The sequence below is a fragment of the Fusarium subglutinans genome (assembly GCF_013396075.1).
Source record: "Fusarium subglutinans strain NRRL 66333 chromosome Unknown NRRL66333_c0000238, whole genome shotgun sequence".
NCBI classification, from domain to species: Eukaryota; Fungi; Ascomycota; class Sordariomycetes; order Hypocreales; family Nectriaceae; genus Fusarium; species Fusarium subglutinans.
Window position 1 is genome coordinate 267 of NW_023502301.1, and position 26,502 is coordinate 26,768.

A 26,502-nucleotide genomic window follows, 5' to 3' on the forward strand; every position below is an offset into this window, starting at 1 on the left:
AAGGTATATTTAATTATCTTTAAAGTTTAATATAATTTAAATATTAACAACGATTGCTATAAGCTTTATATAATAGCTTATATCTATATAATTATATTATTTAAGTACTTACCTATAGGTAAGTATTTAGAATAGGTATTTCTAGGTACTTAACTTTATTAAATAGGTACCTATAGATACCTATAGGCTAGGTATTTTAAAGGCTAACTACTACTACTACTACTAACGTGCATAAAGTTTAGTTAAATAACATAAAGAAGTTCCCGTTTAGGCCACCGAGTCAGCCCATACGTATCAAGCATGTCCATTATGCAAGCGACAGTCCAGAGATAGCAACATCGCATCGCCATCGAATAAAGCTTTCTTTCCCACTACCAAGTCCGACAAGTTCTTAGTGCCTTCAAGGTGACCAAACAATGAGAACTGTACTTCCAGAGGCTACTTGGCCAAATAATAACGACGTTTCTATTAATAGCGCCGGCATTCAGCCTGTCACATGATCTCAAGTTAGTAGATCTGGATACTACTATACGCAAGCATTGTCTTTGAACGGCAGACAAAGCACTTTAATCTCGACATGGATAATTTTCCTTAACAAATGATACTCCATCTGCTAGTTAAAGTATGCCCTGGGTGACTTCGCGCTGTGATGGCAGCTCTTTGTGACGGGAATAGCATCAACCCGGTCAGGCAACGTGGCGGAGTGGTTATCGCGACAGCCTCGAATTTACCGTAAGCTGTTTCCTTCGGGAGCGCAGGTTCGAATCCTGCCGTTGTCGATGTCTTTTTTGTCTTTTATCATGTGTTATCTTTGCGTCTCTGACGTTGTAAACAAACGATGCTTTTTGCGAGTGGCCTTGCCTTGACTTGTACGGACTAAAATCGTAGATATGTTAATTACTATATACTTTCTTTAGAAAGGAGGACCTGATATACTGCTAGCGATACGGGTAGAGTTCTATGGATATCCAGGGCAAATGTATTTCAATGTTGAGTGACTAAGTGATTGTAAAACAATTCAGACAACAGCAACCAAGACTACACTCGCCCCGACACGAGTCAACTGATGTTCAGCTCACCAACAAGAGCCACAACAGAAGCAAAGCCGGCATCGGTAGTCGGTCTGATTGAAAGCATACCAGCGCCGAGATCCCACTCAGCAATATGGGCATTCTCCTCAGTGGCCTTATCCGGGCTGCCATCTGGCGTGGCAGGAATACCGAAAACTCTGACAGAGCCGCCAGAAGACTTGGCTTCCTCAAACAAGTTGTCAATCTGTCCCGCAACCTTGTAATCTCGGATGTATACTTTGAAGCCGAGGTTCCTCACGACGACGAGATAGTCTGGGAAGGCAAGGTTACGGGACTCGTCGGAGGCGGTGTCTGATAACTGATAGCGTCGTCCCGGGCTGGGGACATTCCTAGAATAGCATTAGCATGTGCGAATCTTGCTGCATAGGTAGGATTTTACCAATCACCAGCTGGAACACAGATGGTTTGAATTTCATCATACGAGAATTGCACGTCAAGGTTAGTATCGGTGTCCATAGAACCGAAAGACACACCCTTCTCATTGGTACTTCCTTTTCCGGTAGAGAAAGACAGCCACGGTCCATAGGAGAATCCGTCTGTGGATGCATGACCAAAGTCGGATTCGTTGACCTCTCTTCCATCAGCAACGTTGATCTGAGTAGAAGAGTCGCCGTCGCCAACGCCGTTCATCCAGTGTTCAACCTGGGCAGTGTACTGAAGAGACATCCATTCAGGGACATATGTGATGGCGTGCGGTGTTCTGTCTCTCTCCAGGAGTTCACGGGTGATGTCAGCTGAGGCGTGACAAGCAGCCATCGTGATGCTATCAAAGTTAGGAATCGGCGAAACGCTTTTGGAATATGATTTCTCACCCTGAGACTGACTGCCCGCCGATCAGGGCCTTGACGATTCGGTTGAGATCCCTGGCTAGTGAATTGGCAGTTGGTCCACCTATGTTGAGGAGGGTGGCCTGGTAGTCTGCGGCTGCGGCTTCGACCTTTTGCTTGGCTGCCGAGTATGCAGGAGCATGCGATGGCCACCATTGAGAAAAGTCTTGTTCGCCCGTGAGGCCATAGCCTTCTTCTTTTTCAAACGTCTCCAGGGCACGATCTCTCTCGCGCAAGGCCTGGTCAAGCGCACTCGCCAATGTTCGGCCTATCATTGTTACACGGACTTGATCACCCTCGCCCTGTGACTTGTTAGAGAAAGTAATTTATTACACGTGCAATTCACGTACAATCTTGACAGTCATCAGATATCTAGTCTCGGTCAGTTACATGCGTGCGTGCGGCAAGGTGACGATGTGCTTACTCGAGTAAACATTGAGTGTAAGTTTTGTGATGAGCCGGATCGTAGAAGAGGTCATTAGTCTGTAAGAAATTGTTGATGATGTTGTTGATTCCGTAGTTCGTATAGGCCGAGTCGATATCTTGTGACGCGACTGGTGCCTTTTGCGCATGCTTTGTGAAGAACAGAGCAGGCTTATGTCCAGGCAGACCACCGACAGCATTCTGCACAGCCTTGCAGTATGCCAGCCACAGATACTTGTCGAGTTCGTTGATAGCCATTTTTTCGCGCAGTACGTATGTAGATATTCGAAAGGGAAGACACGTGGAGCGCAAAGCAAAATAAGATGGAGAGTCGCAGAGCGAGCGAGCGAGCGAGCGAGCGCGGGATGGAGACGGAGATGGAGACGGAGACGCGGCTTTAAGAGGAATCTGAGCAAGGCTCAAGCCCATGTCTCTCAATCACACATTGGCTTTGACTAACTAGTTCTAGGCCCAAAGTGATCTGAGGTCTGCAGATGCATACGCGCTAGTCTCGTAGCCCCAAACTCTATCAGGCACCATCAAGTTTGTGCCTCGCTTCGTATCAATAGATCTGGTTTCTGGGGACTCGGCTATAGATCCGCTTCAGATAGTCCAATCCGCTTTACTGAGAACTCTCTAGTCGCCTTCCGCGAATATGGTTTTAATTTGCCATCGTCTCTAACCGAACTGTCTCAGAAGGGTCCGAGCCTCGTGGGAGAGGGGATCATGCACAGCTGACAGCCTCCCTTGCCTCGTCGCAAATTAGCACAAGTGATAATGTCTGGGGTCCGATTAACAGATGCTACAGTACGTACTGACTGTACTGTACCCCAAAGGCCAAGAAGCCACCATTCCATAGTTCGGCGTTTTTTTTTGGGGGGTCGTTCCCCGCGTAACCGGCAACATAATTGGTGGCTTGCGATAAGGTAAGTTACTCGGAGACATTGTGAACGCAAAAATTAGGGCTGTGCGACCAGAATAGTTCTTCTGGAATGCTTCGGCTGGTCAGTGGGACATTCAATAATATATACAATCAGCGGGGTTCAGGCTGTTGGTTGGTAACAAGGTTGTTGGTGATGGTGATACACAAAGGATGGTGTTCCCGTTCGTATCGCTACCCCTGCATCGTAGCATCCAATCGACGATCAGTGAATCCTGCAAGAACACGCTTGGACTTGCAGCATAAAATGCACAAAGACACCACCCTAATCGTATGTACCAAATGTGATGGCGGACCCGGCACGCTGGGTCAACTCAAGCGCCACAACACGTTCTCGGCCGGACCATGGATGGCTACACGAGCCAACTGCTCGGATAAGGCCCAACAAGCGGGCGATGGCAGACTAGAATGCGGCTCATTCGTGGTTTTGGACTAGAACTGAAGCGGTGCAAGATGCAAGAATTGTCCGCAGGAAACTGCCCAAGATGCCGCATCTGGAAAGTTCCAGTCAGTGAATGATATTGGGTTTTGGCGCTGTTCTAACGGGATATTGCACGAGAGGACTTTTCTAGAATCCAGATGATTGAAATCTCATAAGCATAAAAAGTCATGTAGAGCCACGTTTACTCTGTCCTGGACCATTCCACGCATGTATGTGGCCCCAGTGAAGTTGAGTGAATTACGTTTGTAGCAGCCCTAGTTATCTGCCATCTTACAATTTTGGGCCATCCTTATGTCGCATTGTTGCGGGGTCAGTAATAGGGGGGAGGATTAACGTAGGAATATGGATCAACAGCACACCTCAGTTCAAAGCTACCCTGAAGGAATCACTTCGCGAGGGGCTCGATAGCTTCAGAGTTCTGAGGCATTGATCACATTGCCTACAACTATTTCGTTTGGGATTGGTATAATATGTTGTGCTTTTGAAAAGCCATTGATCCAATATAAAGCTGCGGGCAGGTGTTTATCAATCCTTTCGCATCCGGGGCTTTCGACCATTTAAGCTTGCTTTTATTTGCGAAGCCACCAAAACTAAGCCGGAAGTCTGGAACACTATGTCCAAAGGAAATTAATGGCTCCTGTGAGATGTCACGGATATGTCTTTGATTATGCTCTTGGCTACCATGGTGAAGTGACGACGGGGCATAGATCCAGAAAAATAAAGCTGTTGAAACCTGTTGCGGTTCTACCGCCATCTACCCATCTGTTTGTAGTACCTACTAATCACGAAACGTGCAGCATCGGTCTAGAAAACCACCAACAACATACGTCAACTCTAGTATAAGCTTGAAAATACTCTTCAAGCTTTTAACCAATGAGAAACCCCAATTTCAAATACGAAACATGCACACGCATTTCCCTACTCTATTTTCAAACGACATCGTGAAGATCTCTCGCGATGTGGGCTCCCACCTCCCGACCAAAACCCCCACAACCCGTGAGTCTCCTTTGACCTGCGCGTTTGTGAGCCAATCGTCGTCACCTCTTTTGCCTGACTCGTTTTACATTCTCCGCTATAGGCTGGCCCTAAGCTAGACCTCGGCAGTGCTTTTTAGGTGCCGTCTATGCTTCATTCTTAGCTTGGCAGCTTTAGTCGGAAAAATTAACCCTTTGGTTGTTTTCCGTAACATTAACGCGTCACAGCGTGTCCATGCGCCTCTCGACAATGCGAATATGCAGCCTCAGTGCCACTCGGTATGTGGGTTGTTGTTGAGGTTGAGAGGCGGTGGAATTGGAGCTTCACGATAGATATAAAGAATGAGTTTCTGCAATTGAATCACAATCTCGATACCCTCATCACTCGCACCAGTCTCTTCCAGATCGTTCTCCAACCAATACCAACTATCCTTGAAATCATCACTATGCCTTCTTTCAAGACCCTTCTCACCACCTTCGCCCTCGCGGCCAGTATCGCCTCGGCCCATCCAGGACATGATATTGCTCACGAAGCCGCCGAACGTCGCGAGTTCCTCAGTTCTGTCAAGCGATCTTCCCTCGCCCACTGCGCCTCAAAGCTTCGAGCTCGTGGTATTGAGGCTCGCAACATCGCCCGCCGTTCGGCCCAGGTCAACAAGGCTCGCCAGAAGCGAAGCTTGAAGAAGCGCGATGCTGATACCGTCTTGAACACTTCTCACAACAAGACTTCTCAAGGCTTCAGCCCATGCACTGCCCCTTCGGTCCTGTTTGCCAGCATCAACTCTTGCGTTTTGACCCCCGAAGTCACTCAGGGTCCTTACTGTAAGTAATGTCCGTTTTTGGATTCAGGGACTTTTGGCTAAAATAATCCAGACGTGGCCGGCGAATACGTTCGTGAGAACATCATTGAAGATCAAGAGGGTCTTAGCATCGTCCTTGACTACCAGGTTATCGACGTCGAAACCTGCGACCCTGTCCCCGATGTCTACCTGGAGATGTGGCACTGTAACTCCACTGGCGTGTACTCTGGTATCGTTGCCAATGGCAATGGCGATAGTTCTGATGATACCAACATTGACAACACTTGGCTTCGAGGCATTCAGAAGACCGACTCTGATGGTGTTGCTCAGTTCGAGTCTATCTTCCCTGGTCACTACACCAGCCGTGCTACTCATATCCACGTCATGGTTCATGCCAACGCGACTCTCCTCGCCAACCAGACCCTGGGACGAGATAACTACGCCAGCCACGTTGGACAAGCCTTCTTCGACCAAGACCTCATCTCCCAAGTCGAAACCCTCGAGCCTTATGCTTCCAACACCCAGGAACTCACCCTCAACGAGGATGATGGCATTATGAGCGAAGAGACAAAGACCGATGGTGTCGACCCCGTCATGGAGTACACTCTTCTCGGCGATAGCATCAATGATGGTCTTTTCGCTTGGCTCGCTTTCGGCATCAACTCCACCCAGTCCAGCTCCGTGTCTCCTGCTGCCTACTACTACAAGGAGGGAGGTGTTGCCAACGAGAACTCCGGCGGCGGTATGGGCGGATCTGCTCCCTCTGGCGCTGCTCCTGGAGGTACACCTCCGGCCAAGATTGACGAGTAAGGCAATCACTCCTACGGTGAATTAAATCCGGGATACGACCGGTTGGATCTACGGGTGTAGATACTGCTAGAATACCGTGTAGCCGATCTACCCGATTTTACCGACGACGCTGGGAAGTCAGGAGATGTTGTGATGAGTCTGAGTAAGCGATATGCGATCTGTTGGAGAAGTACCTGCTTGGTCTGGAACTAAGTTCATTGTCTATATAAAACTTTGTATAACTGTTTATAGCTTCACTATAAAAAGAAAACGTTTTTGTTGATCAAGCTTCACGCCACTTAAACCACAAGAGGGATGGGCAAAGGGAATGGGAATAGTTCTATAATGCAATTTGGCAATGGAAATATCTAAGCATCTAGGTCCAGAAGGCCAAGACAAGACCACCAAGAATACTCAGTATCCACGTAGCTGCCTCTGACTTCTTAAACTGAGCCTTCCTGTATCCAAACCCCAGATCAAACACCAAGTGTCGAATACCATTGATAAAATGATATGTAAACGGAAACCCCAGCAGTCCAAACTTGATCGCGGCCTTGGCAGCGAAAGGCAGCGCGCCAAAAGCCGACACCAAAGCAGCAGAGTCAAATCCCACTCCCAGATAAGGACCGACGGCATGGGCGCATAGAGTTAGGTAAGCTGTACCACCTACAGCAAGACCTGTTATTCGAGTCCATGCTGATGCACTGAACCAGACTTGTTCGACTTTATAGATTGTGAGGTTTGGAGTGACGGGGCGGTTGAGACGTTGTTTAACGAGAATGTCGTGGCCCTCTTGCTGATTCATGTGAACAATCGCCGGGCGTTCTCTGGAGGAAGATCAATAGGGAGTTAGAGAGAAACCACGAGGGTGTTGAAAATGGGAACTCACCTTGCTTGCTGGGACAACAGACGGGCCAAAGCCAACTTCGGGACGCTCTGGTTGAAGAAGACACCCGGTCGTCCGGTGCCTATTGACAAGAATCAGTAAGATTATCGCAATTATATCTGAGTTCGAGTAGTATTTTACCTCTCATGGCACCAAGGCCAAATCGTTGTAAGCTCATCGTAACTAACCAGTGACAATAAGTGACAATCCCTGAGTACTTTAGACAAAGTCAGATAAACAAGATCTGATCTATAAAAGCACGAGTCCCTTGTGTGTTCACACGTGATTCTCGCTTTTCGTCTTCAACTTCTTCCGACATCACTCTGCCGACAACATCGGTGTTCGTTGTGCGACCTGCCGGATGTAAGATGCCGGACACAGGACACCGACTATACCGGACAAACTCAGAACATAGTTAAAGAGGGAACCATTTAGGCTATTGCAGGTAAGCGAATTGAATCTCTCCGCTAATATACTGAGACAAACCTGCAGTATGTAGTGGTGATATGCTCTTGAGGAACCAAAACACTAAAAGAAGCAAAAAACAAAAAGACATCGACAACGGCAGGATTCGAACCTGCGCTCCCGAAGGAAACAGCTTACGGTAATTCGAGGCTGTCGCGATAACCACTCCGCCACGTTGCCAGGCGTAATTCGATGCATCTCACGATCAAACTCCGGTGTAACAGCCCCAGCCCTTCAATTTTGCAAAACTGCAAATGGCAGGCCAGGACTAGTGTCATTCATCTTCAGCAAACAGATGGTTCATCACCACAGTGAATCTCTTCGGAAACGCAAGTCAAGGAGCCCATTGCCTGGTTCGCTGTTGGTGTATAGGCCCAGTCGCCATTGAGCCAACTTACACTCGATATAAGGTTGACGATAAGGTTATTAGTCACGTACCGTGATTCACGATCCAGGAAGGCGCACCTTCTATTTTTTGCACCTCAATTAAACGGCCACGTTTTCCTGACTAATCGCATGTGACGAACTAACTTTAGGAACGATTGGTAAATATTACCCTTCGCAATTAAAACCGAGACGTCCGACTTGTTTCATGGTTTTCAGCTGATCCCTAAATCGTGCTGGTTTGAATGCAATGAACAAGGATGGATCCATGCTCAAGAAGGGCTGACTAGGTCATTTTATGGCTCACGATCCCACAAGAAGCTTAAGTACCTGCTTATCTCCCCAGTCGATAGTAGAAGTGGCTGTTCATTCATTCAAGCTTATTCTTTCTATTGATCCGGCGACGTTGAGATGCGTGCCTTTCCGCCAATATTTATCAGCCTATGCCTCTCAGTCTTGGCAGCTGCCTCCGACGAAGATGTTGTTTCGTTCCCCGCCATCGGCGAAGTCGACATCGTGTTTCCTCGGGAAGATACATACGCTGTCGAAGCACCATTCCCTGTCATCTTCGGCCTTCAAAACGCCCCAGTCTTGACGACCTTCAGCGGCACGCTCAACTGGGAACTTAACTGTGCATATACACTATTCGGCGTCGGTCGACTATACTTAGACTTTCTACCAGACTCAGAACCATATTACTTTCTCAACACGAGCAAAGCAATCACCGATGCTGACGAGGGTGATCAGTTTCAGTACTGGCGTGGCGAAGAAGACTCTTGTATCCTCAAGTGGGATCTGCGCTGGACCACTGTCTGCAAGCCACGTAAAGATGGCAGTCTTCTCTTGAAGAACAATCAGTTTGAAAGAGCTGGGAACGTATCCTTTACTCTTCGCCCTGGCGCAAAGACGGCACGTAAGGCTATCGCCGAGTACGACGGCTGCGCTATTGGTGGCACTGCGGTCAAGGTGGAACGCAATCATACAGTTGGTTGTCCCATTCTTGCCGAAGACGCCTCGCCGAAACCGAAGCCTTGTGGTTTGGATGTTAAAAAGGCCCGCAGTAGTCTTGCTGAGGCTGTTGTGAAACCTACCACGAGTTTGACCTCGATACCCAGCAAAACAACCGATGCAGGTGTGGATGCAACAGGTATGGGACAGATGGTACCTCAGTGCCATCTAGTACTGGAGAGGCCTCTGGTCAAAGCAACGGAAGTGGAAAGGATGATAATGGTGCACAAGCATTGGGTAGTAGCAAAAGCGGGCTCTTGAATTTGTTTACTGCTTTGTTCACTAGTATCCTTCTCGAGCTAGCCATGTAGATTCAGTAGCACAGATACGTAGATAGAGGAGTTAAAGCAGTTGCCCCATCCTGACCTCAGCCTCGAGATGCATGTCAACAAAAAAAGCATGGCTGCATGAGATTTCACCGCCATCATCACAAGTCGTTTTAGCACTTGGCTAGTACACCCTTCTGTTGATAAAAGAACCCAAATTTTCATATATCATTTTACAGCCTATACTTGTGGTGGTAACCAGCTTCATCTTGACCCGAGCTTTGGAGTCTTAAGCACCCCTGGACCGGTTTCAAGCATAGGCTTAGAAAGACACTAAATATAAGCGACCAATTTCTCTCTCAAAATTACCATTTCTGTCGATGGATACTGCTTTTTGGGATGGAGTCGCCGACACGGCATGCACGGTTATCCCAGCCGGCCGAGGGCCGAGACCAATAACAAGTCCTCAATCGTACAATTACCGTGTAATGGCTGTATTAACAGCGTCTTAAATTAATAATTCAAGAGGGCTGTACTCATTTCAACGCTATCTGATCTAGATGTATATAAACTTGTGACGGCCTCGTTTGAACAACTTGTATGCATCACACTGCCTTCTTCTCCCAACACCACTCAAGGCATTCTCAGTTGTCTCAATACAAACTTCCCAATCCCCAACATACCTCTATTCTTATCCTTAGAACATGTCCTCAGTAAAATATACCACTCCTCCCGGTTTCACCCAAACCCTCTCTGATGCCGTTCACTACTCCCAAGCCGTAGATCTCGGCAACGGCCACTTCAAAGTCTCAGGCCAAGGCGGCTGGAATTCCATGGGCGAAATACCCACCAACATCAACAAGGAAACTGAACAGACAATTCAAAACGTTGATGATGTTCTCCAAGCAGCTGGTCTTCGTGGATGGGAAGACGTCTACTACATACGCAGCTATCATACCGATATTGACGCCACACTGTCTCCTCTAGCTGAGGCCCTCAAGAAGCGAATTCCTAATAATAGACCTGGAGGTGTTGTATTGGGCGTTGCGAAGTTGGCTCTACCGGGTATGAGGCTGGAAATCGAGGTTGATGCTAGGAGTTCGAACGCAAGGGGGCCGTCAGCGAAGATCTAACCTCGATCAACCCTGTCGAATGATTTGGACCATTGAATAACTACATCAATATACTTCAAGAGCTCTTCTTTGGAATTAAACAGTCATATTCATATCATTATATCCTTCCATAAGTCGCTAAATTCATCAGAATCATCATTCATAACCCATTATGTCTCCAGACATCCTCGAATCGACACTTCCTGCATTTCACTATACAGCTCGAATTCCCTCTTGACCTGACATCCAAGACTCTTCTCGAAAAACTCCTGATCCGCTTCTGCGACATGACTCAACCCACCATCTTCGCCTAGGTTTGAATGAAAAATCCCAGCTGCACTGACAGGCAAGAAATCCTCATATGTAATCGGCTCAGCCTTAACTGCCCCGGAGCTGACAAGACTGTCGATGCTTACATCAGAGTCTTTTGATAGCTTAGGAGTAGGGCTGTATGTAAAGTATGCGAGGTTCTCTCTCCTAATGGTTTCCAAATCATCAGGGAACTTCTGGAAAACCTCTGCAAGAATCTGCTCCTTCGAACCAGACTTGGCATCAGATGTGAGCTCGACTACAGACCCTCGCCACTCGTTGATAAGATCATCGTATAAGCGTCTTCCTTTGGGCGTCAAAGCCATTCCTCGCTGCTCAATTTCTCCAAATCTCGCCTTGTGGCTGCCTCCAGTTTCTTCTCCTTCTGAAAAAGCAATCGCTTCATCAAGGGCTAAGAAACTTGTTTGGCGAAGGAGGATAGGGCAAAGTCTCGGTGGAGGTCCTTCAATGGCGTCTTTGGCTTGGAGGCCATATCGAAGCATTTCAACTTGTGCTGTTTCGATATCGAGGACCCGGGGCGTGAGATGGTTGATGTGAGGTCCTTTGAAACAGACAACGTCTGCAATCAAGGGATGTGCTTCTCGAAGAGCTTTGTATGTTTTCATGTCAACTGTTGATGTTTTGTGCCATCTAAAAGTTTCGAGGGCTTCTTTTATGAATTCTTTTGAAACCTCTGTTGAGAAAGACTTTTGTGACTCGAACATTTCGATCAGTTCCACACATCGATCTGTAAAGATGTTGCGTTTCCGCAAGATATCGGCAGCCTGTGTCCGAAGTGTCTCGTCCTCGATGAGTTCAAGCCGCAATAAAGATGTAAATACCCGAAAAGGGTTGTAAGCCAGGGCTTCTTGTGTGAGAGGTCGAAAGCACGTTGCGTGGACTGGGAGATTGGCGACAGTGAGGTCGTAGTATCCAACAGGATGCATGCCCATTACAGCGAATAATCGCCGCATCATTGCTAGCTCTTCTGGTGTTCCAAGTCTGATGGCTCCATGGCGTTCAACCTCGATACGGGGTTCGATGGGTTGATGTTTTTGGTGGTTGATGTCGGATACAAGCTTGAGGAGTGTGCCGTATTGGGGAACTTCACGTCTATACATGCTCGAAAGGGCAGAGGCAAACATTGCCCTGATGGCATCTGGACTGACAGGGTCGGTGACGGTCATTGTGACTGTAGCAATGGTATGTTGTTGTTGTTGTTGTTGTAGAAAGGGGACTATTTGCGTGGTAAGGAGCAGTATGTTAAATTCGAATGTGTTATTAGGCTTATCGTATCCAGAGTATATCTCAGATAAGCCTGCATACTATCATTTATATAAATCAATATTTCGGCCAAAGACACACGCATGCCGATGTTATCAGGTATCTTTTGGACGCCCTTTTGCTTGTAGTCATTCTCCACTGACAAGCCTCCAACGAATTAAATTACATGCTTTACTGATAAAGCGGAGATCGCTCATCCGATAAGGTGGTCCGAAATCCGGTCATGGGGCTAGGATGCGATAAAGAGGAAACAGAACCCGAGCGTTGGCTCGTCTGGTCCTGTTCCCACGTAGTATGTGCTGACTCCGATCACGGCACGATAGATACTTTCCGAGTCACTGACTTGCCTGTTTTTTAAATTGGGTGGTTGAGATAAGGATGCTGATAACTTAAGGAGTCCAAGGTCTCACTCTTACAAAAATATGTTGGGGATCCATCGGAAGATAACCGAGCTAGAGAACAAGCACTCACTATGCTGATAGGCAATCTCATGCCCGGCGCTAGATAGGACAGTAGCAACATCATCAAATACTCAGCAAAACCTAGCCATCAGTCACGTAATAAATGGTATCATTGTAGCTATCTCATATCAACGTCTCTGCACAGCTTCACCTACAGCTCAAATCCCAGGTTGACATGAATGGCCTTGGACTGAGTGTAGGCATCCAGCGCATACTGTCCCAATTCGCGACCAATTCCAGACGACTTGTATCCGCCGAAGGGAATACCAAAGTGTGAATCGCCAGACGAGTTGATCCAAACCATGCCAGCCTGAAGTTTGCGAGCGACCTTGTGTGCCCGTGAGATTTTCTCGGTGAATAGAGCAGCTGCAAGACCGTAGGATGTATCGTTAGCTTTGGCGATAGCTTCCTCGTCTGTCGAGAACTTGGCAATGGAGACAACAGGACCAAAAATCTCTTCCTTCATAATCTTCATGTCCTCGGTAGTCTGTTACTCGAGTCAGAATACCTTCTGGTATTGTTGAGGGAGAAACTTACGTCTGCAAAGACTGTTGGCTGGAGATAGTAGCCCTTGTCGCCGTATTTGCTGCCACCATATAGGAGTCTAGCACCAGACTTGCGTCCCTCCTCGATATATGAGATAACTCGATCGAATTGGGTCTTGGAGACTTGAGGACCTTGGACTGTTGCTTCTTCAAAGGGAGCGCCGAGCTTGTCATTCTCCTTTGTGACCGCGACGAACTTCTCAAGGAATTTTTCGTAGATGTCCTCGTGCACGTAGATTCTCGAGGTGGATGTGCAAACCTGATATACGCTGTCAGTATCCATATCGCTGTCCACTGGGCTATGGAGCTCACCTCGCCCTTGTTGTCCATGATTCCAAAGTGACACCACTTAACAGCCTGCTCCAGCTCTGCATCCGCAAAGACAATTGAAGGACTCTTACCACCACATTCAAGCGTGATGTTCTTCAGGTTATTCGCGGCATCCTTCATGATAGCCCTACCAGTATTGGTGCTGCCTGTGAACGCAACCTTATCAATGTCCATGTGCCCGGCAATAGCCTTTCCAGTCTGGGGACCAAGACCAGGCAGGACATTGACAACGCCAGCAGGGAGACCAGCCTCCTTGACAAGGTTACCGAAGTACAAGGCAGACAGAGGTGTCTGCTCGGCGGGCTTGAGGATGACGGTATTACCACAGGCCAGCGCGGGCGCGACCTTCCACGCGAGCATCATGAAAGGGAAGTTCCATGGAATAATCTGTCCGCAGACACCAAGAGGCTCTTGGAGGACATATGCGAGCTTGGCGGGAGATGTCTCAATTGTCTTGCCGCTGATCTTGTCGGCGGCACCAGCGTAGTATCGGAAGACATTGTACGACTCGTCGAGATCGCCAGCGAGACAAGCGCTGAAAGGCTAGCGACAGCGTCAGCGATGCACTTGGACTAAGGAGCATTGACACATACCTTGCCATTGTCAAAGGCGTCAATAGCAGCGATGAGCTCACGGTCGCGATCAATGAGATCAGCAAGCTTGTAGAGGAATGCACCGCGGTCTACAGCAGCGAGCTCTGACCATTCGCCTTCAAAAGCTTTGCGCGCAGCTTGAACGGCTTTGTCGACATCTTCTTCGGAAGCTCCCTTTAGCTTGATGACTTCTTCCTCGGTTCTAGGGCGTGTGAGTTCCCGTTCAATTGGAGAGTTGAGGGCTACTGGGAGCTTACACTGGGTTTGTCACTGTGAACTCGTCGCCTGAAGCAGCGACATACTCGTTGTTGATGAAGAGACCTGTGGGCTGGTCGTACTTCTTGCCGTTGGGCAATGTGATTGACGTAGTAGTTGATGCCATTGTGAGATATGCAAGAGACGCAAGCCGGGGAAGACAGAATGATAGGAGTCTGGATGTAGGATATGCAATGACGAAGGATGGGGTATGATCTTTTATTTATAATAAGTGCGACGCATCAAATGACGGCAGCTGTTCTCGGGCTCGGGGCTCATACGCCCAATAAACTACCAACTAAGACACCATCGCGTCCATCCATGTTTGCGGGGTTCACTCAATCATGACAACTCCGCTGCACATTCAGCTGATAACACTTCAATTGGCCCCAAACCTTTCCTCATACATTCTCTCATCATGTCCCTGTTCAAGCCAGGAAAGTATTCAGGCCAGAATGAGGGAACACTAACGATATCTACAACCCCACGATGCGGGGGGAACGCGGGCTATCCTCCTTTGGGTAACTTTTTGGGCCTCTTGCAATCCACAGGTAGGTCTTATCTCATACTGCATCTGGGATGTTTCTAGGCAATTCTGCGGGGAAAGGGAATTACAGCTCTCAAGAATGAGGGAGTCAAACTGGAATAGGAATGTTAGGTGACCACTCGGTCGTTGTGGCATGACGAGGTGGCCGACGTGAAATCTTCATGATAGGCTCTGTGATCACCATGGCCATGCGCCAAGATCTTGGGTGGTGGCATTGTGTATCATGCTATGTAGTACATAAGGGCAACTGTACCTCTAATACGAGCATCAAACACAGCGACTGTTCGAAGATCTGTATCTCTCAATTACAAATCTCAGCTCTGAGTAAGCCTCCAACTTCCCTATCAGTCTTATCTCGGTGCCTTACACAAATAGGCTCTCATCATGTCTCATCTCACCTACTACAACTACGAAGGTGTCGGAAAGACCAACAACAAAGAATACTCCTACTCACAAGCTGTCCGCATCGACAACACCATCAAATGCTCCGGACAAGGCGGATGGGACAGCGAAGGCAACATCGACAAAGAAGATCTCAAGGGTCAAATTGACCTTGCGTTCAAGAACGTTGAGAAGAACCTCAAAGACGCTGGTGCAAGGGGTTGGGCAGACGTTCACTCCGTCAGAAGCTATCACATCTCCCTCTCGGGCTCTTTCGACCTCATGGTTGAGGAGTTTCGCAAGTGGATGCCTGATCATCAGCCAACCTGGACTTGTGTGGGCGTTACAGAGTTGGGTATTCCTGGTATGATTGTCGAGATTGAGGTGGAGGCCATTATCCAGCAGTAATTGTGTAGCAAATTTATTAAGCATCTTGTCTTCTCTACCACGTCTTATATAGATCTTACTTCTCTCCCACTGATTTTAGAACTCTGTAGCATACACAGGCCGACTGAAAGGTTATCCATGGTCTCTATCTCGCCTCCTGAGTACGACAACAGTACGCGCTCTTTATGAGCGCATTGCCACTGGTCCTTCGTCACTGAGTGATTACGGGCGATGCAAGCTCTCTCGATGGCCATCTCAAGAAGTACAATACTCATACAGCCAGCTTAATCTGGCCAGAACTTGTAGCTAAAGCTGTTTAAGGTCCTGGATCCATCTCATACTTTGAATCATCCCTGATCACCACCCGAACCGTGGACCCTAATCTAGGTCTACACGGATACCGAGTGAGTAGAGCCGACCTAGATCTTCAGTATAAAATCGTAAAAGCTGCTTTGATGGGAGGAGAAATTGCTGCTCGTCAAATCAGTTTGGATATGAAGCGCTATCAACAAAGTCGAAATGCCAAAGAAGCGCTTGAGGATCACGATACATGACTGTTGGATGACAGGAGCACGTTATAGTTGTATATCTCTATAGCTTAGCACATTTTGGCTTTGTGATTTCCCGTTCGAAAGATCTTGGTTGGTCTGTATCCAAGGAGGTGATGGAAACTGCGATTGGGCATGACTTCAGTTTCATGTCCAATGTCAAGATAGGAGCCAAGGGCACCTTCACATTACCTCGTTCTGTGCAAGGTGACTCAAAATCTCTGCAGGGCCGCTTCCCCAACAATCTAGGTGATAGCTAAAGGCTTACGATCAGACGCATTCCTCTATGTTCATGACAAGGCACTTCAATCTCGGCACTTAGGTAGGCCTTTTGTTTGGCTACGAATCTGACAATGAAGCTGAGTAATTCTACGAGACTAGACCGCTAGAGATAGAAATCAGACATATGGTGCCGGCAGTGCCTTCACGGTTGACGCGTATTGAATGATATCGGGCAAGGGCCGTACGTCGCTATGGGGAAACACGTCTGACTTGGAGCAATTTCACGCCGAAGCTGGTCGTTCGCGCAAGTCAAACTATGAACGAGTTGTTATCTGGCCTTCAACTCTACGAGCTTTTCAGTCCCGTTCCTCTGTCCTTTGATAATATACAAGGGAATGGGTGTATAGTGACATCTTTACCATATCATTAACTATCCAAATGGTTAGTAAGACTTTATCAAGCGCAATCAAGTAACAAAGCTTTCATAAACTAAGGGATTTCTTTCTTCTTTCCTCGAGTATCTGTAACTCGTGCGTCGATTTCAAAGTCGTTGCGTTTATAAAAGATCTACTTCTAGATGGGGAGCTCAAGTTATAGTGCCAGATCGATCATAATTCTCGCCTACTATTTTCTCATGAACAGAGCACCTCCTGGGATATAGGAGGCATTCAAGAACAGTAAACACTTTTCTCGATGCATTTGGGATATATTTTTGACTAGCCGAGAAGTTGAGAGGGTTAAGACGGAGCTCGGCCAGCTCGAATTAAGTTTCACTCTCGGAAAGGATTTAGAATCGGCTGTCCAGAAATACACTAATATTTTGATAAGGCCTTACGGTCAATTAGGCTTCCAAGGCATCCTAGCAAGCGTGTGGTGTTGCAGAAGCACGGCATCAAGTCGGGCCAGAAATGACTCACCGCCAACTTTGCTTTAAAAGAAGCGTTGAATCATCTTAAGAGTAGCCAGTCTCCACCGACTACATTGTCTCACAAAATGGCTTCAGCATATAGTCAGGAGCAAGTTTCGCAGTTCTTCGGCCACATCGGTCTTCCTAAAGCGCTGCGAGAAGACCTTCGGCCTTCATTGATGCTCTTGAAAGCCTTGCACACTCACTCGCTCGCTACGTTCCCGTATGAAAACCTATCTCTGCACTATAATTCCACTCATAGTATCGACCTCGATCCTCAACATCTTTTTCGAAAGATGGTGACTGATAGACGTGGCCGCGGTGGTTTCTGTATGGAGATTGCGATCTTGTACAACCACATTCTTCGGGCTATAGGATTCGATGCATATACTGCTGGGGTACGAACTCGAGGGAGACTTGAGGGTGTTCCAAAAGGGGACTATCCAGGCTGGTGAGTAGCTTACTGTATCTCAGTTGTTGGGATTAGACGAACAATCAAGTCTACACGTCAAGACACTAGAAGAAAAGATATTAATGTAGAAACAACATCATATTCATTTTGGAAACTCTTATCATTTCAGTAGCATCAATCAGACACTGACCAGACACTAAGGAACCATATCGTGAATATCATCACTTTCCCCGATGGCAGCAAATATCATTCCGATGTAGCATTCGGAGGTGACGGCGCCACGATGCCAATGCCACTCGTCGACGGTTTCGTACACAAGAACCTTGGAACCCAGCAAATCCGACTCAAGAAAGATTGGATACCTCATCAAGTCCACAAGACAGAAGAGACCAAACTCTGGATCTATCAGTATCGAAACGGTCAAGACATGGAGTGGAACTCTTTCTACTCGTTTCCGGGCATCGAGTTCTTGGCTTTGGACTGGGATGTTGTAAACTGGTGGATTAACACTCACGCGGATAGCCATCAGCCACGCAATGTGTTGACTATCAAGTTTCTGCTTCGGCCTGTGGATACTGAAGCGAGCTTCGAAGGGGAGATGGAGATTTACGGAAAGAGAATGCTTGTGAATGGAGTTGTTAAAGAGAATCTCGGCGGAAAGACATAGATCATCACCACTTGTAACGCGGAAGAGGAACGTATAGAAGCTCTTGAGAAGTATTTCCAGATATCTCTCACTGATGAAGAAAAGGAGGGTATTCGCGGCTATGTGTCAGAGCTCAGAGGCACGATATCATAACTAAGACAAGAATCAAGATCATTCCATCAGATCCAAGAAAAACATCATCAAGTCTTCAGAAAGTCCCATAGAGCACCTTCACCCCTCACTTCAACCAACTCACTCCCATCATCTCCAACAGCCATACTCCACAACTCTTGGCCATGTCTCATCAAGAGCTCATAACCGCCCTGTGGACTCGGTCGAAGTGTAAAGTACTCGTGCGCCTGGTGCTTGTCGACTCGCGCGATGAACTTCTTCCTCTCGTTGTGGCCGATGATAGTCCCAGAAACACAGTTTCGGAAGCCGAGCCATCTGTCTCGTTCGATACACTCCCAGTGAAAGCCGCCTCTCGGGTTGAAGCCTTCACAGAGTCGGAGGTCGCCGTTGACGATGGTGATGACTTTGCCTGAGTCACGATGACGAATGATGAAGATTGCTCCGGGATAGGGAACGGATTCGGTGTAATCTCTGCAGTGTTCGGTTGTCGTTGTGTGTGTAGGCGTACCTTGGCCATCGACGGTGGAAGCCATGGACATGGTATCAATGAGATCCATTTCTTTACTCATTCTGCCGATATTTTATTGTGATTGAGTTGTGGTGTTGAGATGGTGAGTTCGAATGCATGTCCACGTAATGCGCCAGGCAGCTGTGGGAGAGCAGGCAGCCAGCCAACCACTGAGGTTGTTGCATCTTGACGGCCCTTTCAGCCGCTTCAACACCCGACAGAGAAGCGCTGGGGCAAGCAGTCCTATAGAACGACAAACATGGATCAGCAAACTACAGGCAGTAGCAATATATATGTATAAAACATTCCCTAAAACAGGTTTCCAGGAACAAAGAGCTTCCAAGTTTGCCCCTGGTACCTGACAAATGCTGTAGGGTAATTCGGCAGACTTGCCCCAGACGGAGATGATCGGCGCTCGCTCGGCTTGACTTATAAGCCATACAGAGATGAATTATAGATGTGAACAACATCTATTCATGTCGCGCTGCTGTGCTTGACACCGTATCTTACGGAACTGGTCCCTGGAATGGCCTCATAAATGATCATGCATGCCCTTGACTGCCTAACACTCGCAGACAAGACCCAATACCAAACCCAATGCCAGTGACCAACTGCGCCGTTTGACAAACCGAGACACCAAGTCCTAGCAAACTCAAATCGTCAATATCGGAGCAAGAATAGGGTGTGAGACAAAGACCCTGCATGAGTACAGTACAACCAACCCAGCCACGACAGCGTCTCTCGAAACACGTACCCTGGCAAGCCTGGACAGTTCAAGGTCACAAGATTGAGCAATCAGTCATTTCGTTGCAGCCCTTAAACGCCCGAGACACAAAAATTAACTCGCGCCAGGCCTCGCGTGACCTCAATCACAAACACCGTTTTAACCGCCCTCGTCGCATGGCAACTGCCCCCCCTCCCCTGTCATTATCGTGTCATTCTGATCTCTCGGGCTTCACAACAAAACCGTTGTGCTACAGTATAAGGTAAGTTAAGTTACCCTCCCGTCGCATCCGCCAAAAGAGGGCGCCACAGTAGCACTCGTAACACGTTCTAGACCACCGGACCAAAGCCTACGAAGCCAAGAACTGTGGCTCAGGGCACGAGGACACGCAACCCATGGATCCAAAGGGTCTAGAACGTCGCTGTGCTGATCTTGGGTATTCCCGACGAGTTTCCCACGCTCTCGAGAACCAATTCACCCAATAGGACTGCATGACTGTGCGAAGGTTTCCTGTGCCACTGCGCTTCGCTATTGGTGCAACGACGAGGCGCAACGGATAAGGGCGATTGAGAGACCCCGAAGTAGAGAATGGCATAGTGCGCGCTGGGGTATCGTATAGAAGTGACATGTTCTCGAATTAGCCAGGAACGCTCGGAGCCCGGCAGGAGCGGAAAAGGGCTTAATTGAAGCAACGTTGTATGTATCAATGAATGAATGAATGAATGAATGCCGGGAGATCGATAACGGTCTTTTCCGGGGGCGTAGTATTGAGTCTATCGACTGGCCAGAACAACAACACTTTTAGTCAATGGCCAGACAAGAATAGCAGCATGGTTTAGAGACGCCGAGACTACAGTAAAAGCACCAATGCAAATATCTTTGTTGACTTACCCTCTGCGACTCTGCCCTGAAAATCAATAAAGCCAAGCCAAGCCCTGCCTGATCCGCATCGGCATGCCCGAGCTCCATCATGATCTGATAGAAAAGAGTCAAATGGAATAACTGATAAAATAACTGACAAAGTACCTGAGGGCTTATCACGCGGAAACACTCGCTTACTCAAAAACATCGAGGTCTTCCGTGAGTACAGTACCCGGGATGCAATCTGGTCGAAAGCAATCAGCTGCATAGTGCTCAGTTACAATGCATCAAGCACAGGCATCTTTTGCCGCATCAAGGAACCTAGCCCAGACCACGGACGTTTTTCTAGAGTCAGGCCGAAACAGATCAGTCATATTGGCCGAGCTTCTGGCCCAGAACCTGAGCGTGTAAAACAAAAGCCCAGATCTAGAGCCTTCCTCGTGTGGTAAGCAAGACCGGACGGACCCTTTCAAAAGGACCCTTAATTTGTAAGAGAGAAAAAAGGGATTCACCGCTCCATAATTCTTCAGCCCTGGGATCACCGGGGCCGGTGGCTTGAAAGTCCATTTTAAGATCCAAGCTCTGCAAGATGGCGTATTCTGGAATACGGTTCCAACGTCTCACTTGTGCCATGCAATTTCCTGCACGAGACCGCCAAGACGAATTCTAGCCCGCATGGGACTGCAGTCCTGCAATGCAACACTGTCTTGATATTGTCAGCGCTTGCTGGGGTTTGATAGGATAGAACAGAAAAGGCTTCGTCAGGACATCGTGGCTGTGACAGATTTGCATTTACTACTGAGAATGGTTTGGCTTGGTTGGCTTTGTAATTTATTTAGTGACATGCAAAACACACGTTGCTCAGCTTTGGTTGTCCAAGCGGGTCGATCATTCATCAAACTTCAGCTTCAGGGACCCTTTGGGGCCCACCCCCAGTCCAAAACGCCAGTGAGAAAGAGGTGAAGAATAAGGGGACTGCCAAGCCAGTGGTCTAGACTCTGAGTCTAACAGTCTGACTCTGACTCTAAAATGGCGAGCGGCATTATTTCCTCTTTTTTGACGGAAATAGCAATTGAAGCGGAACACCAAGAGAGAAAAAGCCATCAGTCAGCAATAACCTCAAGACCAGTGCTAGAGACAGTTAGTGATTTTAGACATGACACGGCTTGCCAAGCAATTCGTGATGGTCTGACAAAGAAAACACCGATCCGTCGCATCCGTCGGGCTCCATGAGAGATAGAATTGCCGCGGCATCGCAACGCAACGCAAAGCACCACATGCATCGGATGCTATCGCATCAGATAAAACAGACACGCGTAAGGTTCTGTCCTACTGTAGTATAGGCAAAATGATAAAACGGAGCAGAGGGGACAGGGCGTGGGGTGGCAATTAAGAAAAGGGTCATTCATATCCCCGATCTAGAGTATCTCCGTCTCGATCCCCTTGCAGCATTGATGAGGCGAGGCTGGCTACATTTCCATTCCTCCATCTTAAATCTGCGGAATCGAGAATTGTCTTTGAATACGGATATGTCGATGTGGGAAAAAAGCAAGCATCTCGATATCTGTGCAGAGAAAGGCCATTGGTTCCCAGGAGCAGCTCCGAACGGGAGGACTCCCTGACTGTTTATAACCAAAACGGACGCCCATCGAAGGTTTGGTAGAGCATCTCGGCCGGTGGCGTCGCCATCTCGATGTGGCTCCGTCACTTGATGAGGGCGGGATTTTTAGAGCGTGTTCCAGATCGATCTACAGTACATAAGATACAACAAAGGGTCTTGCCTAGCTCCCAGGAACACTTACATTTCCCATCGACACTAACTAAGCAACACGCTGAGAGAGTTTCCATTCGATGATATTACGACCAGAGGGGGTGTTCGTTGTGTGTCGCGCATGGACAATTGGTAATCTAGTCATGGAATTGTGGGTGGCATGGCCATGGGCATTTGCTCAAAACCACCACTGAAGGGTGACCGTTTTGTGTCCGCACGATGTGGATGGCTCTATCAATCTCAAACTCTAGGCTGGCCCCATCAATCCAGTTTAAAACGGTTCCTTCAAAGGGCTGAACGGAGCGACACCACTCGTATTAGTGATCGATCGTGATGAGACAAGACAGGTGCAGTGTGTCTTTATCTACGACTCGACTCGACTCAACCAGTCAGTCAGTCTACTTAAAACACATCTCGATGATTAATTCCTCCGTAACGAAGATCAAACAGATTCTCATCCCACACCTGGGCTGACCTGGCCGATAATCTTTCGATGAATCAATCAAGATCCCCCTACGTTAGTCTAAAACCCCACATATCTATCTTCCTTCTCATCGGGACCATCGAAAGGCAAAAAATAAATAAAAAATGATAGACGATCGCGGGTTCTGATAAGCGTTCCCGCCCAAGCCCAGTCCCGGCAATCCGACGATCAGTCAAACTACGTCTCCAGTTTCACTCGCTGATCCGATGAGTAAGTCTGGTTCTGGGCATCGAGAGGGCTTCGATCGCACGTGGGTGCTGCGTAACTGTCGACGTCAGTTTTGCGATAAGCGCTTCCTTTGTGTCATGTTTCGAGGGATGAATTACGCGCGTGCTATGGCGGTTGCATCATATCATTCAGACGGCTATTGACAGCTCCATCAAATGCCACAAGTTCCTTCTCGATGTTCGGAACCGCTGGCTAGACGACCATAATTTACTGCGATCGAGAATGACTCAAACCCTGTCACAATTTCGCTTTTTAAGGATCATGATGAGATGCAGGGTGTTTCCATCGTCAACGGGGTCATGCAGACAGCCTAGACAAGAACAAGGTCGACGGAGAAGCTCCGGTGCTTGTGAAGGAAGCTCACGATGTCGATTGTACGCTACAGTACGATGCCGATGGCACTCGGGAGCCATGGGGGTGCCTCTGCCTGTCTCGAGTGCCGTGCCGGATGTGACTGGCACGACTCGGCCGGGTGTGATAGCGTGAACGGTGAATGGTGCTTGACACTCTGTTTCAAGGTCTTGGCAAAGCACGTTGCAACTTCGGGGGCCAATCCAATGAAGCCGTAACGGACGACATCGAGATGCTCAGGGCCGTTGCAATGTGTCCATGCAATGCCATGTTGTTCTCTTTCATGCTCGACAAAAAGACATATCAGCAGAGTGACAGCTCCACAGCCAGTCATCTGTCGTTATTCTCGTCCAGAACATTCAGATATCTCGTTAGAATGCTTTGGACTCTACCCACGCCCGTGAACCGAATCGAATAGATATCGCCATTGAAACGGAATCATCTCCGACTAGTGGGATCTGGGTCATGGGACAGAAGAAACAGAACAAGACAGTACAAAACCGAAGCTTCATGTCCTTCGATCCTGTTCTAATGGCCCGACCAAGGTTCTCGTTTCTGTGCCCTGAAGATCGGAAATTGGCTGTGTCATCAAAGGAGTGGGCGATGGCGCTAGAACTGTTTTGAAGGCTGCCTCCAAACGCCGGAACGGAATGCCCTGCCAAGATCTCCGTTCGCTAACTCCGTTTACCGCTTACTGCGATATCTCGTTAGCCATTCTCCTCACCTCGCTCAGTTGCATGTTGACCGACCACGCAGCTTCACAAGGTCCCTTGTGAGTCACGGCAAGGGGCCCTGTAAAGAAACCAAAGGGCGGGAAGATGCACCCGAAATAGCAATTCATCCCAACACGATCCACAGACAAGAGACAGCAAAGAAGAAGCGGTCATAAACACCACGAAACTCAACTCTACAGCATTGTATTTTCTGCGGTGGACTTTTCACTGTCAGGCCCAACACGCCAATTTACATATTTCAACAATGCTCTATTTCTGGGTACACTAAACGCTAGCTCCGAGCCCAATCCAACGGTTCAGGCTCATCATGCATGGACAGGGTTCTCGCTCTCGCTCTCGGTCAGAGTCAGCCCTCGAAAAGCATTAGGGGTCCATCATCTCTTCTGTATGTACGGAGTATCATTCATTCAAGCTCGACCTCAAAACACTGGAGCCCGCCGTAAGACCAGCGTTGCAGCCCTGAAAACTGAACGACCCGAATCCCCGGGTACGCGGTGTGCTGGGCTGTAGCATTCTGCTCATCTTCCTCCCTGTGGATATCAGATCACCCCGGTGCTTAGATCGTGGTGGCCCGTAGTCGCGGGCGGCTCTGTTGTTCTGTTCTGTTCTGTGATGTTGGGCTGGTGGGCTGTCTACGTTGCATCAGGATTGAGGCTTGTAAGTGACAGCTATCCAATAGCGCCTTTCCATACGAGGACAAAACTTTGCAAATTACAATCCTGTCATAATGGAAGCTTGGCGGGCGCCCAATAGCGACTCTTTCAGGTGTTGACAAACGATACCGATTTGTTTCTCTCAAAGTTATTCATGCGTTGACCGCGGATGGAGAAAGAAAAAAAAAACAGACTCTCTCATCGGATCCCACGATGTGCGTAAAACACGCACTAGGATTCAAGACTCCATCAAAAGATCCGCCCTTCATATAATGTTGGTCGCACAACAAGGGTCAATTACCGCATCGCATCTACATACTGTATGTAGTGTATGTAGATGCCGCCCGTCGCGAACACGATTCTTTACATGTGACAGGTGCAATGGACGCTTATTGTATCAATTGTGCGGCCTTTCGGCGCGGTTCAAGCGCCGCTATCCATTATCAATCACCATGACATGCCGTACAAGCCGAAAAGTCTGTCACTTGGACACTCACTCAGTTGAGACAAGAGGCAGCAGGCACCCGCGGAAGACGGGCGCACGCAGTCAGCTCGATATGTCCTGTTGACTACCTAAGTTAATTGATCCCTGTGGCTTCGTGCCCTTGCTGGGCTGAGCTGGCCGATCCGGGGTTATTTTAACGGTGAACTCAATTTCATGAGGCGGACCATGTTGAATTGTCGTACTACCTACCGTACATTTGACTCATCTTGCCAGAGCAACACTGGACAACTCATCTTGGTCCAAGCTGTAGAAGGTGAGAAGCTAGAGTGATACTGTACAGCACAGGCACAGGGTCTTTTTGCACAGACTTTTGGGCCCTGAAGCTAGAAGCTTCATCAACGTGAGACTCTGTAATCTAATTTGCAGGAAGCTCCCATTGTGCAAGGAAGACCCCGTTACGGGAGCCCGGAGCAACGATTGACAACAAGACATCTAATGCGACAAGCAAGCTTTATGTGCATATGTATGCATTTCTGTTTCTTTTTCGTGCCCGGGTTAAATAAACAAGGCGGTAGATACATACATACGTATGTACATAGATTGCGGCCAAAAAGCAACCAATGCATGAATATGCTGCGCTGTATCTTTTTGTCTCTGAAGCTGTGCCCCGTTGTCGTCGTAAGCAGTTTTGAGCTGGTTCCTCCCGTGCCGTGAGAATATTACAGTTCTGTGAGAGGTACAGTACATATGCACGGAGTTACAGGCATATCCGAGACATCAGCCAGCCTCACGACGGGACAAATTGGGCGTGAGCTTAAATCACGGGCGCTGCAGGGAATGACAAGAGGATAAATAAATTCTGGACAGTTCCGTAGAGTCGGTTAATCAATTAGACACAGCGTGATGCCTCACCAACATCCAATGACCCGCCAAAACAAAACAAAAAGTCTCAAGATTTATTTGGTGGTGATCCCGTAAGCCCCGATAGATCGCATAAGCCCAACACAAGAGAAAACGGAGCATCTCAGGTGAATCGACAGGGGTAGAGGTAAACTAAACGGACAAGATGGAGATGGACGGGTTTCGCCTGGTCAGGACGGACCCAAGACCTGACGTTGCATCGGCCAGGCCTGTTCTGGTATTGGGTTCGAGCCAAGCCACGCCCCCCCCTTCACTCCCAGACTCCTCTGCCTCCTCCGTTTTTGACTCTGAGCTTGCTCCGTCGAAGAGTGATTGAGTGAGTGAACGCCAAGTTTCAAGCCAAGACTCAACAGCTCGAGAGTTTACGGTTGCTGCGACAATTATCCCTCACCGAGAGCAGTCTTAGATAACAGCTCAGCTTTGTCTGGAGGTGGCATATGCCGCAGTTGCAACGTA

General features: G+C 48.2%; 8 protein-coding genes across 8 annotated transcripts; 4 read left to right on the forward strand and 4 right to left on the reverse strand.

Moving 5' to 3' along the window:
• Positions 1-1,059: 1,059 nt before the first annotated feature.
• Positions 1,060-2,599, reverse strand: FSUBG_11863 (uncharacterized protein; the record flags this gene model as incomplete). Its single annotated transcript, XM_036676591.1, has 5 exons — positions 1,060-1,420; positions 1,471-1,854; positions 1,904-2,220; positions 2,269-2,290; positions 2,343-2,599. 5 exons carry the CDS (start codon positions 2,597-2,599, stop codon positions 1,060-1,062), a joined length of 1,341 nt encoding a protein of 446 aa, XP_036532644.1.
• A 2,081-nt stretch (positions 2,600-4,680) lies between these two features.
• Positions 4,681-6,307, forward strand: FSUBG_11864 (protocatechuate 3 4-dioxygenase beta subunit; the record flags this gene model as incomplete). Its single annotated transcript, XM_036676592.1, has 4 exons — positions 4,681-4,719; positions 4,926-4,976; positions 5,039-5,519; positions 5,571-6,307. 4 exons carry the CDS (start codon positions 4,681-4,683, stop codon positions 6,305-6,307), a joined length of 1,308 nt encoding a protein of 435 aa, XP_036532645.1.
• Positions 6,308-6,662: 355 nt separating this feature from the next.
• FSUBG_11865 (cytochrome b-large subunit) lies at positions 6,663-7,350 on the reverse strand (the record flags this gene model as incomplete). Its single annotated transcript, XM_036676593.1, has 3 exons — positions 6,663-7,113; positions 7,176-7,254; positions 7,314-7,350. The coding sequence occupies 3 exons, from the start codon at positions 7,348-7,350 to the stop codon at positions 6,663-6,665; spliced, it is 567 nt and encodes a 188-aa protein (XP_036532646.1).
• Positions 7,351-8,432: 1,082 nt separating this feature from the next.
• On the forward strand, positions 8,433-10,428 carry FSUBG_11866 (uncharacterized protein; the record flags this gene model as incomplete). The annotated part of the gene is made up of 2 exons (XM_036676594.1): positions 8,433-9,168; positions 10,010-10,428. 2 exons carry the CDS (start codon positions 8,433-8,435, stop codon positions 10,426-10,428), a joined length of 1,155 nt encoding a protein of 384 aa, XP_036532647.1.
• Positions 10,429-10,577: 149 nt separating this feature from the next.
• On the reverse strand, positions 10,578-14,311 carry FSUBG_11867 (aldehyde dehydrogenase; the record flags this gene model as incomplete). Its single annotated transcript, XM_036676595.1, has 7 exons — positions 10,578-11,953; positions 12,472-12,500; positions 12,617-12,948; positions 12,999-13,265; positions 13,319-13,879; positions 13,930-14,131; positions 14,187-14,311. 7 exons carry the CDS (start codon positions 14,309-14,311, stop codon positions 10,578-10,580), a joined length of 2,892 nt encoding a protein of 963 aa, XP_036532648.1.
• Positions 14,312-15,115: 804 nt separating this feature from the next.
• FSUBG_11868 (L-PSP endoribonuclease family) lies at positions 15,116-15,520 on the forward strand (the record flags this gene model as incomplete). The annotated part of the gene is made up of 1 exon (XM_036676596.1): positions 15,116-15,520. The coding sequence occupies one exon, from the start codon at positions 15,116-15,118 to the stop codon at positions 15,518-15,520; it is 405 nt and encodes a 134-aa protein (XP_036532649.1).
• Positions 15,521-17,262: 1,742 nt separating this feature from the next.
• On the forward strand, positions 17,263-18,255 carry FSUBG_11869 (arylamine n-acetyltransferase; the record flags this gene model as incomplete). The annotated part of the gene is made up of 3 exons (XM_036676597.1): positions 17,263-17,399; positions 17,439-17,627; positions 17,790-18,255. 3 exons carry the CDS (start codon positions 17,263-17,265, stop codon positions 18,253-18,255), a joined length of 792 nt encoding a protein of 263 aa, XP_036532650.1.
• Positions 18,256-18,434: 179 nt separating this feature from the next.
• Positions 18,435-18,905, reverse strand: FSUBG_11870 (dynamin family; the record flags this gene model as incomplete). The annotated part of the gene is made up of 1 exon (XM_036676599.1): positions 18,435-18,905. One exon carries the CDS (start codon positions 18,903-18,905, stop codon positions 18,435-18,437), a length of 471 nt encoding a protein of 156 aa, XP_036532651.1.
• Positions 18,906-26,502: the final 7,597 nt, after the last annotated feature.